Below are 13,615 nucleotides of genomic sequence, written 5' to 3' on the forward strand. Positions count from 1 at the left end.
GACACGTTCCTCTGCTCCCAGTCGGTGTTACCAATGGTTGCCCGTACTGAATATCTAGCACGCACGATCTCGGACCACAACCCCCTACTTCTTACCTTTGCCTGGATGAATGTGGTTTCACCAATTCCGACGTGGCGGCTTCATCCGGACACTTTGGACGATCCGCCGTTCAGCGGAGCGTTGGAAGATAGAATCACCCACTACTTTGCCGAAAATGAGGGGACGGCCTCTTCCAGGGCGGTGGAATGGGACGCGCTCAAGGTGGTAGTAAGGGGGCATTGTATAGGGAAGTTCGCGGGGGTGCGGCGAACACTGGTAGAAGATGTGGACAAGGCCGAGCAAGCCTTGCGGGAGGTGGAGAAACGACGGCCCAACCACCCCGACATGCAGGATAGCGTATGCTCGGCGCGGGAAGCGCTGGCGGTAGAGGTGGAGCGCCTTCGCTGTTTTGATCACAAAACATACTTAACCAAAGCGCTCGCTGAGGGAGATAAGACGGGGACGCTCCTAGCATGGTTGGCAAACCCCAATAGGGGTGCTGCTCCAATATTGTCCCTGATTGATGCGTACGGCACCAAGTGTTACACCCAGCCAGACATTTTACAATGCTTTAAAGCGTACTACGAGCGACTGTATAGGGGAAGCCCAGCGGACCGAACCGAGATATTAGAGAACTTGTTGTCTGAGATACACTTGCCGTGCCTAGAACCGGACCAAGCGGAAGCCCTTGGGGGCCCGATTGACCTAGCGGAAATTAGGGGGGCCATAAAGAAAATGGCGCGCGGGAAAACGCCGGGAGTGGACGGCCTGCCCGTCGAGTTCTATGGTAAATACATTGATATCCTAGCCCCACGGCTCCAAATCATATATAACGAGGCGAAAGAGAGGGGGGAATTGCCCTGTTCGATGCGCGAGGCGCTCATGATCCCCTTGCTCAAGCCGCATAGGACCAGCTCTGACCCGGCATCGTACAGACCACTGTCGATGCTCACGACGGACTATAAAATCTTGAGCACTGTCCTGGCCACCAGGCTGATGGCCCACATGCAAGACTTGGTTCACAAGGATCAGTCGGGCTTTATCCCCACTAGGAATACGTCTCACAACATCCGTAGGTTGCTGAGGCTCGTAGCGGATCCTCCTCCGACCGCCAAGGCCCCGGTGGTGATGGCGATCGACATAGAAAAAGCCTTCGACAGCCTGGAATGGGGCTACTTGTACAAAGTGCTGCGAAGCTTCGGCATTGGGGATGAGTACGTGCGGTGGACGGAGGTGCTGTATGCGTCAGCGGGCGCTAGGGTGCGAATAGGAGCGTTGATATCGGATAAATATGCAGTGCTTAGGGGCACTAGACAAGGGTGTGCACTCTCTCCCTTGCTGTTCGCCCTCGCGATAGAGCCGCTGGCAGCACTAGCTAGGAAAGGTGACTCCTACCAAGGACTGGAGGTGGACGGGACCCGTCATTACATATCATTATATGCGGACGACCTCCTACTGTTCCTGGAGAATGCCGAAGAGGCAGTGGTGGGGGCGGAAGACCTGTTGGCGCGTTTCGGAGATGTATCGGGCCTGAAGGTGAACTGGGCGAAGACTTGCCTCTTTCCCCTCCGGAAAGCGGAGAGGTGCCCCATGACCCATCCCGAGCCCCGCTGGGAGCCGGCCTGTTTGCCCTACCTAGGGGTGTACATTTACCACGAACCCGCAGATTTGCTAGAAGGCAATATCAACCGTTGCATCCGAGCACTGCAGGGTAACATGCTTTTCTGGGCCACCCTCCCGCTGTCAATGACAGGCCGGGTCTCGTTGCTAAAAATGATCGCCCTGCCGCGGTTACTGTACTTCTTTCGAACCTTGCCAGTGTGGATTCCAAGTGCCGTATTTCGACGGCTAAGATCCCAGGTAGTGTCCTTTCTGTGGGGGGCTGGCAGGCGGAGGATAGCCTTGGCGACCCTGACCCGCCCGAAGAACGAGGGCGGACTCGCGGTCCCTGATTTCGAGTATTATTATTTGGCCGCCCAGCTGCAATTCCTCACACAGGAAGTGGCAAGGGTATACCGGGGTCCGGAGCAGGAAAGGGACACTGGCACCCCTCGCCATGTGCTAGCATACATCACCCTGCAGCAGAAGCTAGCACTCAGAGACTTATCTCAGGAGGAGCGGACATTGAGGCTCTGCTGGAACCGCGTGCATAAGCGCGCGGGCACCGGTCACCCGTACGCACCCGAAATTCCACTGGGTATGCTCACGGCACTGCCGCATGGAGGCGACTGGTCGAGCCTTCAGAGTTGGGAGGAGGCTGGCTTACAGATGGTGGGAGACCTCTTCACTGACGGGGTACTCGCGCCGTATCAATCCTTACAGGAACAATTCGACCTTCCGAGAGGTGACTATTTGCTACACGCGGCGGTGGTACGAGGGATCCAAGCGCACTGGGGCGAGGGACTGTGTGAACCCACGACGTCGCCACCGTGTCAGTATGTGATGATGGCCGCAGGCACGGTCAAGGCAGTCACGTGCCTACACTCCAGAATACTCGAGAGCACCTTACGACCCCTTACGCGCTTAAAAACCCAATGGGAGACTGACCTGCAGAGGGAGATCCCGGATACGACGTGGGCCCAGTTGGTTCAGAGGCCCAAGAAGAGCACCAGGAACGCTCGGTTCCAGTTAATACAGCTCTACATCCTTCATAGGGCTTATCTCACTCCGCACAAAATAGCGCAATACTTTGGAGCAGAGGATGCAGCGTGTCCTAGATGCGCACGGTTGGACGCAGACTTACTGCACATGCTGAGGGACTGCCCACACTTACAGGACTTCTGGAGGGATGTGGGCGATACCATGAACGCGGTCACAGAGAGGGAGCTACACTACGATAGTGCGACTACACTCCTACACTGGTTTCCGCACACACGTAAGAATAAACTGACAAGCAAATTTATAGACATGGGCCTACTCCTTGCGAAGAGGGAACTCACTAGGGGATGGAAAGCGAAGGCAGCGCCGACACATAGGAAATGGCTGACTGAGTTCCAGAAATGGGCGGCGGCGGAGAGCACGATCAGATATCAACTGGCTCGACGGGGGCCTGACGAGAAGGCCCAGGAAGCGGCACTAGCTTGGGAAACTCTAGTCCAGGCACTTAGGGATAACACAGTAGAGAGCGAGGGAGAAGATGAAGCTGAGGACCCTGGGGAACCCGGGGAGGTGATGCCCGCCATAGCTCCCACCATGGACACACACACTCCTTAGACATCTCCAGACTCCGCAGGTCACCAACACACTTCAACATGCGACAACCCAGACACGAGACACCATTGACCACCGTGGGTGGGGGGAGGGTACGGAAGGTGGGGAGGGGGGTTGCAACATTCCATTGCCACCGACCTAACAGTTTGAACGGACCGGATGCTGGAAGGGGGGGTTGGTGGAGGGGGGAAAGTAAAGTTAAAAGCAGACAGCGGTTGATCATCAGATACGCCATTGAGTAGTGATGAAGGGGAAGCAATTGGTGTGACAACTACCACCCAGCCCCAGACCACGAATCGCGATGATGTGGAAAATTATATTGCAGAGACTTGATTATTTTGAGATCCCGCATGCTCTTACATGAGAAATACCTGTAATGTTTGCATTATTATCTGCAATAAAAATTGTTTTACAAAAAAAAAAACAGAACTAATGGTTACTCCCTGAGATGGCCTAAAGTAGAACCATTTAAGTTCACAAAGTCACTTATAACTAAATGTAATTCTGATTTTCTTGTTGGCCTTGACGACTCCGCTCCTTATATGGAAGTTTTGAACTACTTTGGTCGTATTTCCTCAGAGATCAAGAAGAGTTTAACTGTGGAAAACAGAAGGTGCCAGCCCAAGAAACAGGGCTGGTTTGATTATAAATGTGCAAAAGCCTATACAGACCTGAGAAAAGTTTTACATGAACCTGAAAGGAATCGGGTGGAAATTAATACGGCAAGAAGTGCATATAGATATGCCCTGCATATAGATATGCCCTAAAACAACGAAAGGAGGCATTGAGAGTTGAATCTTGGCCTCCACGAAGGCTCTCTATGTAGTGATAATACTAGTTTTTGGAAGGCAGTTAACATGCCTTTACTAGCTCCTAGTGATCTTCCATTAATAGATATAGCTATAAGTGAGGATAAATGGGTGAATCACTTTAACACTTTATATAACGACGAGGACCAGGAAGTTAAACCGGCTGCATTGAACCTTTCTCCAGAGCCTGAAATTTCGAGCTCCTTTCGCTAGACGTACACTTCTCATTAGTTGAAGTGATCAGTGCCTTAAATGCTAGTGCGAATGGCAAAGCTCCTGGCCCAGATGGAGTCCCCGTCGACTTGTATAAGTCAAATTTCTCCCTTTAGGGCCCGTTATTAACTTTAGTCTTAGCAGCAAGTTGCCATTATGGCTTCATTCCAACTTGTTCCGAATCGATCTTGGTTCCCATTTTTAAAAGGGGTGCTCGTAATATGCCATCATGCTATCGACCAATTTCTCTTTTAGATTCCTTCCTCAAACTGACAGGCCATATTCTACTAAACAGACTGCAGTCCTGGGCGGAAGACACGGGTGACACTTCTGAACTACAATACGGTTTTCGTCAGGGTTTGGGCACAATTGAACAGGGCTTAAATTTGACCTTATTGCTAGACAAATACAAGCGAGCTAAGCCGGGAAAGTTATTTCTGGCCTTTGTGGATCTTAGCTCTGCGTTTGATTGCGTGAGACATGATGGACTCTGGAGAATTTTTGAGCTAATGGGAGTGGAACTATCACTTATAAACTTTATGAGGCAGTAATATTGAGACACTGGTGCTAGGGTCCAATATGGAAATATGGGTGAATGCATAGCCATATTCCCAATCAGAAAGGGAGTGAGACAAGGCTGTGTTTTTGCCCCCTTCCTTTTAACTTTATATATTAATGACCTTGCTCAAGTTTTAGTCAAACAATGCCAGGATTTTCCTCTCATTGATAACCATCCTATTCCTGCATTATTGTATGCAGATGATGCTGTCTTAATGTCTCATACTCAATTAGGGCTACAAAGAGTAGTGACTAGTTTTGCTACATTTATGCAAAATCGAGGCCTGCAAGTGAACATTTCAAAAATGTTTATAATGAAATGTGTTACGAATAGTGCCACATGTCACAACATTTTTATTACTAAGACTAAGGTGGAGTGTATTGAAAGATTCCCATACCTGGGTATTCACTTTGATCAAAGGGGAACTTGGTCACATGCAATCTTAGCTAGGAAATTGTTATTTTCTAAAGCCACTGGTGCTCTGGCCAACTTTACTAGAAGATTGGGAAGAAGACCAGTGGTGGAGCTAATGCAAGTTTATAAAACTAAGTGTGTTACTACTACTATGTATGGTGCAGGCATCTTGAGCTATGCGGACATACAGCCCTTACAACTAATCAAGGATGCTTTTGCAGATATTTATTAGCCACCCCTAACAGCACTATTACCTACATTTATCATGCAGAGCTTGGGATTCCATATATATCCAACCTGATTCAGATTTAACCTATCTTGTTATGGCACAATAGATGGGCAACAACTCACACTAGTTTTAACCGGGACATTATTAATGATTGCTTAAAGTTTGATAGGGCTTCTTTTCTTCCCTTGCTAAACTATATTAAAAAATGTACGATTGACATCAGCCACCTGTAATGCTTTGTCAGACCGGACAGCATCCCATTAATCTCTAGAAAAACATTGAAAGCTGACTGTCTAATACACCTACAGTCAATCAGATGTTCACAAGAAATTGTTACGCCCACGGTCTTGGAAAACCAATTGTTGATGTCATGCTATGGAATTCAGCCCTACCTTGTATATGTAACCGGTGGTTATGACAGGATTTTGCTGACTCGTTTTCGCCTGGGGACCGTTTATAGACTTAGAAGTTTCCCGATTGGTCTAAAAATCTGGGTTTGTGCCCATGTGACGACTTGTCACAACAATCAACGATGCATACATTTTTATTCTGTACATTTTATTCTGTTCCCAGAAAAAGATGGATAGTGCCAATCTAAAAAATTCTAGGCATGAGACAATGTTGCCCAGCTTTTTTTATATTAAAATTATTAGAATATGAAATGTTTACTACTTCTGTTATGTACTTGAAATGCGTAATTAATTCAGGGAAATCAATGTGGAATTCTTACCTGGCTCTTAATACGTGATTTTTATATTGTTTTTAACAATTTTACATTTCTGTGATTTACTGCTTTACATTTTATGTGATAAACTGTGCTTTTATGATTTATATTTTAAATCTAATAAAGTTATTTTTCAATTCATCTCAATTCGCTCAAAAAATGTGCTGCATAAGCAGCGTAATTTGCCTTTTCTTGACTCATAATTTAGTCAAAACTGTTGCATAATTTGTTTCTCAGCTGCTGCATAATTCCAGTGGCCCTAAATATAATACATTACAGAAGTAATAGCAGATGGTCACCACATCCTCTAAGTCTTACCTTTTGTAGCACTTGGCCATCTTACCTTGTCCACAGTTCTCCTATGAGTTTCTCCCAAGCCCTTGCCGCTATATTTGGGTTCAGCCATTCTGAAATTCCCTACATCTTACCACATTTCACATCTAGTTTTGTACCGTTTTCCTTGCCCAGTCTAAAAAGCAGATCGTTAGCTTAATCACTCTGCATGCTTACTTGGTGCTATCAAATATAAGTGAAAGTCAAAGACAACCATCAGCAGTTTCTTGTCCTGTGCTCCAGCTGACGTTGCAACCTACAGGTTTGAGGTTGACAAATGGGTCCAGCCTATGCCCTGTGAACACATCTGACCTGTCCTGACTTTGTCCCATCGTGGATTTAACATCCATGCCCCTTGGATGCCATTCAAGTCCAAAAATTGTCACAATTTTATACAGTCACAGGGCTCGCAGACAGCAAATTACAATGCTGGTTATCTCTTCCCAGTCAATTTCATATCTTGAATGAAATTTACATTGTGAAGGGCGGAGGTTATTTGCACTGGGCAATGGTAAGAGATGAACACCTCACTCTTTTCCCACTGCTCTTAAAAATAGGCTTACCAAGCATCTGGATCTACGTAATTGAGAAAAGTTTTTTTTTTTCGTTTTTGCACACCAAGAGTATATTTTTCTTTGACGGAATATAGTCCTTCAAGATTACCAGATATTAACAGATCTGAATGCTGCAGCCAAGGGCTATTAAATGCATTTGCCCAAAAATGTATGTGTTGTTGGCATTCTTTTCTGATTCATCATTATAGAATTATTCTCCTTTCTAAAGGTGTTTTCCCCAACAAAAAGTAGTTTTATGTCCTCAGTTTGCTTTGCAATGATTCCATTCATTGATTACTGAAAGCAGCACCTTCCCTATTCTAAAAATGAAAAACAAATTGATAAAATATGACAAACAGGTAAACTTCCTGAGCAGTGCACTTTAGAAATACTTCATCTAGAACCTGTTTGTGTATTTTCTACTAGTGAAGCTATCCAGAGCGAGAAACCTCAAGACAAGATGCTACTACCAGATCCGAGGCTCCTGCTGCCAATTACTGCAATGCAGATGTAAATAATTAACTTGCTCCAGCCGACATCCAGTACTCCTAGAATAGCTCCATTAGAGTTTCTTCAACAGACTTCAACAACTGGTCTTTGGTGTAAGGATAGCACATTTACACTGGATAATACCAAACAAATACCGTAATACATAACAATGACACATATAAAAGCATAACACAAATGGATATTAAAAGTACATGTTAAACCCATGAAGCAATGCACAGGCATTATACACAAAACATTTGGGGTTTGGACACAGTGTATTCACGTTCTGTGCATCTACATTTTAAAACAAATGCAGATGAAACCTCGAGATTGTTAAGGGTAACTGGAGGGCTACTGGTTACAAGATTGCATGTTAAAAAGTGGATGCACCAAACCTACCTGAACGTTCCTACATTTCTCAATAAACTGTAGACAATAATGTCGATAAAGGTATGAGCTCAATATTGGAGTACTGGCCCTTAGACGAAGGTCCATTTTTTCTCAATGGAAGTGGTATCAAATGGATTTTCACACAGATTATTGTGGCTTTCTGTCTCTGTTGGTACTCCTGCCCACCTGGTTTCCTTAAACATCAATCAATCAGGATTTATAAAGCATGGCTAATCACCAATATGGTACCCAGGTGCCTGCAGGTGCCAGAGGCGGATGTATGACGTTATAACGCATATTTTTACAACGCCTACCTTTACAACGAAATTTTTACAACGCAAAAACTATTACAACGCATACATTTACAACGCAATTTTTTACAACGCATATACTTTTACAACGCATACCATTACAACGTAAGTATTGGTAAGTATATAATTATTTTTTTAATATAATATAAGTAAAATTAATATAATTTAATTTAATTTAATTTAATTTCATTTAATTAATTTATTTAAAAAAAAATTTATACCCTGTACCCCTGTACCCCAAAAACCCAAAACTGACCCTTAACCCTAAAAATACCCCTTTACCCAAAAACCCAAAACTGACCCTGAACCCTAAAAATACCCCTTTACCCAAAAACCCAAAACTGACCCTGAACCCTAAAAATACCCCTTTACCCAAAAACCCAAAACTGACCCTGAACCCTAAAAATACCCCTTTACCCAAAAACTGACCCTGAACCCTAACAATACCCTTTTACCCAAAAACCCAACACTGACCCTGAACCCTAAAAATACCCCTTTACCCAAAAACCCAACACTGACCCTGAACCCTAAAAATACCCTTTTACCCAAAAACCCAAAACTGACCCTGAACCCTAAAAATACCCCTTTACCCAAAAACCCAAAACTGACCCTGAACCCTAAAAATACCCCTTTACCCAAAAACCCAAAACTGACCCTGAACCCTAAAAATACCCCTTTACCCAAAAACCCAAAACTGACCCTGAACCCTAAAAATACCCTTTTACCCAAAAACCCAAAACTGACCCTGAACCTTAAAAATACCCCTTTACCCAAAATACCAAACATATAACATTTTAAATATAATTATATACTTACCAATACTTACGTTGTAATGGTATGCGTTGTAAAAGTATCTGCGTTGTAAAAACATGCGTTGTAAATGTATGCGTTGTAATAGTTTTTGCGTTGTAAAAGTTTCGTTGTAATGGTAGTGCGTTGTAAAAGTTGCGTTGTAAACGTTACATACCGCCAGAGGCTAATTCGCACAGCCAGTTCTTGAGGGCCATTCCGAACTCTGGAAGTGAGGTGATGGTCTGGAGTGTGCATGGGGAGGCAGTTCCAGGTCTTTGCTGAGACGTGGGAGAAGGAGCATCCTCCACTTCTGCTTCGGTAGATGGGGGGAGTATGGGCAAGTGAAAGGGAGGCGGAGCGTGGTCTTCTCGACGGGTGGTGGGAGTTCAGGCAGTGATTAAAGTAGGCGGGTCCTTGGATGTATAAAGCCTTGTGTGCATGGGTCAGCATTTTGAATGGGCGTCTCTTCTGTAAGGGGAGCCAGTGGAGTTGCCAGAGGTGGGATGTGATGTGGGTTAGTCGGGAAAGGCTGAGGATGAGTCTGGCTGCCGCGTTCTGTATGGTCCCAAGTCTCTGTAGGAGTGTATTCACCCTTAGCAAGCATCTGCGGGCATGCACCTGTGGCTGCCAGAAGGTTATGGCACTGCGAAAGCACGCATTTGGGTCACATCAGTTGCAGGAATCAGAAGAAATGGCATAGCCTGGTCTCCTGGTCTCGCACATCAAGAAACAAGCACTTTTTGTGAGACCAGGATCAAGGCACTTTTCAGCAGCCATTTCGAAAAACAGGCTATAAACAGGAGCTACGCCTGAAGCACACTGCCTGCGACTCTGGATCTTCATGCAAGCAGCTGGGCACCTGGGTTCCAGCTGGAAATTTAGGGGTTTACCGAAGTTCTGGGTGATTTTTAGCCTTTGGTGCGAGATGAGGATGGGCATTATCACTTCCTTGGGTTTGGATAAACACAAGACTTGAGGTAAGGTGCAACCTTTCATATTATATGGCAGCAGATCCAGGGGGGCACCTTCATCATTTATAAATGTAATCTAAAAAGGAAAGAGCAGTTTAATTCAGTTGAGAAATTGTTTTACTCGAATATGGGTCAAAACCTTGTTGGCAAATTCTTAAGCGACCAATACTATCATTTCATATGACTCACATGTATTTGTATTGCTTATAGTAATGGTATAACATTTTATGAGAGGTTAATTAGATGTATTCCAGACAAGGTGTAAAAAACAGCAACAGTATTATTGTACGTTTGACAAGAATGCAGCTGAAATTTCAGGTCATTTACTTCCAGATCTTTCCCAGAAGTACCCTCCCAAATTATGCTCCCTTGGTCTGACCACTCCAAACAATCAAAGTCAGTGCTGCCAGAAGGTGAGTATCGTGAGGTTATCGCTTCAGAGAAACTGGAACATTGGCACTCTCACAGCTTAGAAATATAAAGTTCATGCTTCTGTTTGTTTTCCTGAAAATATTTTTTTTATTAATGACCTTTTGCCATAGTCACCTATACCACTCGCACTCAGACTGTCCAAACTTGAATATGGAAACAGACTGTATCGAAAAATCACATTTCATTTCTATCTATTGCCTGCTGTGGAGTCTGAATTCTCTGGAAACCGTGGTAACTGGAACCTACCAACAGGAACGTATCTTTCCAGTAGGGTCATCACTTTGTTTGTTTCCAGTGTCAAGTAGGAATAAATGCAATGTATTGTATACAACACTGACTGCCTTCTACGCCACTGACACACTATTCATAAAAATGCATAAATCCATAAATAAATAAATACCGCCTTCGGGTAAAGTCTGCGCTATATAGAAATGCATAATTAAATAAATAAATAAATACCGCAAAACATCCTCGTTACTCTGCCGGCCTGCGACCAGGAAGTCAAGCAGGCCGGCGCGACAACAGGAAGTAGGAGGGCGGGAGCCTACCCCGCCTCCCACGGAAGAGCCGCGATTGGAGCCGTGTTTGGAGCACCGGAGCAGGCAGGAGCCTACCCTGCGCCCCGGTGCCGAAGGAGGGAAGAAGAGTCCTGCTGCCGGGCCCTGCAGCTGAGAGCCGCCGCACGAAGGAAGCCGGTGAGTGGGTTGCTGGGGGGGGCAGCGCACGTGTCTGCGCGCGCGCGTGCGGGGGGTGGTGGTGGTGGTGTCTCTGTATGTGTGTGTGTGTGTGTGCGCGTGTGTGTGTGTGGGTGCGGGGGGGGGGGTGCGCGCACGCGTGTCTGTGTGTATGTGGGCCTTCCTGCCTGCGTGTGCATGTGTCCCGGGGTTGAGGTGGGAGGGGTGGGGGCTGCCTGTGTGTGAGCAAGTTACTCTGCGCATGCGCGGCGCTGACGCTCGCGCTCACGCGGTGAAAACTGCAAAGCGCGTGTCAGATTGGTGTCCTCAAAACTACAGACGGGCAGCATTAGGTCTGAAGCAGACACCTCAATGCTCACGCATTGAGCGTACGTCTGCTCGACCTAAAAAGGAAGTATTCACAGTGTGTGTAGAAATGTTTTTTATTAAGATTCTCCTTGAATGGTGTCTAAATTTAAGAAAGCAAGACTTGGAGGAAGAGCGATTCTCTCTAAATATCCACTCACTGTGGAAAACTATTTGTTTTACTGAAGCTTCAGAGATAAAGAACCACCCAGAGGTGCCAACAGGATTTCTGAAAGTCCCAGGAAGGTCAGAGATCCAGAAGGTTACATCCATGCAGACCACACGCTCCGTAAACCATTCAACATATCTCTTGTTAATGGAAGGGATAAACATCGGGAACAAAGTACTTACCATTATATGGGAAAGGGTTCTATGATGCCTTACCTAATTCGGAGTAGAACTTTATGAACATATATAAACTTTTGATCAACAAGAAATATTAAGTCTGCAGTTTCTGGGTTGTCAAATTCCTTCTTCAGTGACTGAGCTATCGATGGATGATCATCAGGTTCTAAAAAAATGAAAAGCAACACTACAATGAAGCACTTCATTTGTTAACAAAACCACCAACTAGTCACAAGTTAAGATAGGTTGTTATCCCCACATTTTATGGGGAGTGGGATAGTTTACTTCAACAGGGCACATCTACATCATTTATTTGAAATTTCAAACAACTTTACTACTCTTTGTTTTCAATTCAATGAGAAAACCCTTGTGATTAAATAATGAGAAACTAACATCGTATAAAAAATAAATCCCCACGATATGCTGAAGTTGAAAACCAGTGTTTTATTAGCGCCACAGGACAACTAACAATGTAGCGGGTTAACAGGATACTCTGTTCGATACATTCAAGTCCTAGATTCATACACTTGCAACATAAAACAAAAGCGTTACAATTAGATTTGTCTAGGTAACAGCCGAACACTTTACGTAAAAACTGAATAACAGCAGCCGTAGCAGAAAAAAGAACAGCAATGATAAAACCGGGATAGAAAACAAAACCACGAACATGATTTAGGGATATATCTTTTGAACATTGGCTCTTTCAGTTATGTTGGACATGTGTGAAAAAGGCACATTTTGGGACCATTAGCATGCAAGAATTCAACAAAAATTCCTTTAAAATAGCATTAATGAGCAGTGAGCAGATGAGTTTTTTATGTAGAGTGCCAGCGGTTTTCAAACTTTGTCTGCTTGGTGAACACAAAATGCATCAAACAGTAAAGGCATCAACTATGCCTAATGGGGGGATTCGGCTCGTGAAATGCGCAATGTTGTGCCTTTGGCGACACTAATAAACAGTAAAAGTGCACATAATGAATGTTCCGTCTATTTTGAGAGACTTTACGAGCCTATTATGCTTTTCCGTTGGTCAGTGCAGCTCGCTTGAAGCACAATAAAAATGTCTCTTATGTTCTCTATCCTACCCCTAAAGACATGAAGACTGGGGAATCTAATCTCGATTGGGGCAGAATACTGCACTAATATGCAGATTTCTTACAGCCCATTTAAGAATAGAGTATACGGTGCGCTCGTTACTGTAACTAGGAGATGAATCATACATGCTGCCTCTCTTCTTTGAAATGGCAATAACCTTGTTCAGTTAAAAAAAGAAAACAAATTGTGCCATGTACATTGTCATTGCCTTCAATCAGTGACGTATGTATATTTACAATATGACAATGTTTTCAACGCTGCCATGCTTCAAAATAATTATGTATCATTAAAATATACCAGTAAACATCATCAAAATTATTTTAGCAGGTTCATGCTCTAAAGTAATAGTAATGTGCATCTAGATCGCGAGACCAGATGCAATATAACTAAAGCTGAAAAGCAAAAATTTGCTTTTTGCTGCAGTTTCCCATAAACAATAACAGGTTTGGTTTAAAGTTTCTGAAACAATTAGCTCATATTCGTGGTATATTTTGAAAGCTATGACTGATGATTCAAGTTGTTTAGTGCCTTTTGTACTACAAGTAATGTGCTGCATGCTCTTAATATTCATATCCTGGTAATGTGGGCCATTACATCTTTTCACATTTGAATTTTTGAGTTCAAATTGTCTTCTAAAATGAACTTGTGATTGAATTTAATTGTAGA

The 13,615-nt window shown here is 44.4% G+C and overlaps 1 protein-coding gene and 1 long non-coding RNA gene across 3 annotated transcripts in view; one reads left to right on the forward strand and one right to left on the reverse strand.

Annotated features, from left to right (window-relative positions):
* The window catches only part of LOC144772782 (uncharacterized), a 340,470-nt gene that overhangs the window by 170,890 nt on the left and 155,965 nt on the right, over window positions 1-13,615 (forward strand). The window lies entirely within an intron of this gene.
* The window catches only part of RCBTB2 (RCC1 and BTB domain containing protein 2), a 374,196-nt gene that overhangs the window by 92,457 nt on the left and 268,124 nt on the right, over window positions 1-13,615 (reverse strand). For both annotated transcript variants that reach the window (XM_078657335.1, XM_078657336.1), the window contains one exon: window positions 11,894-12,020. In XM_078657335.1, the coding sequence (XP_078513461.1) occupies window positions 11,894-12,020 (127 nt within the window). The remainder of the gene's footprint in view (window positions 1-11,893; window positions 12,021-13,615) is intronic.

Source organism: Lissotriton helveticus, chromosome 8, assembly GCF_964261635.1.
Source record: "Lissotriton helveticus chromosome 8, aLisHel1.1, whole genome shotgun sequence".
NCBI lineage: Eukaryota > Metazoa > Chordata > Amphibia > Caudata > Salamandridae > Lissotriton > Lissotriton helveticus.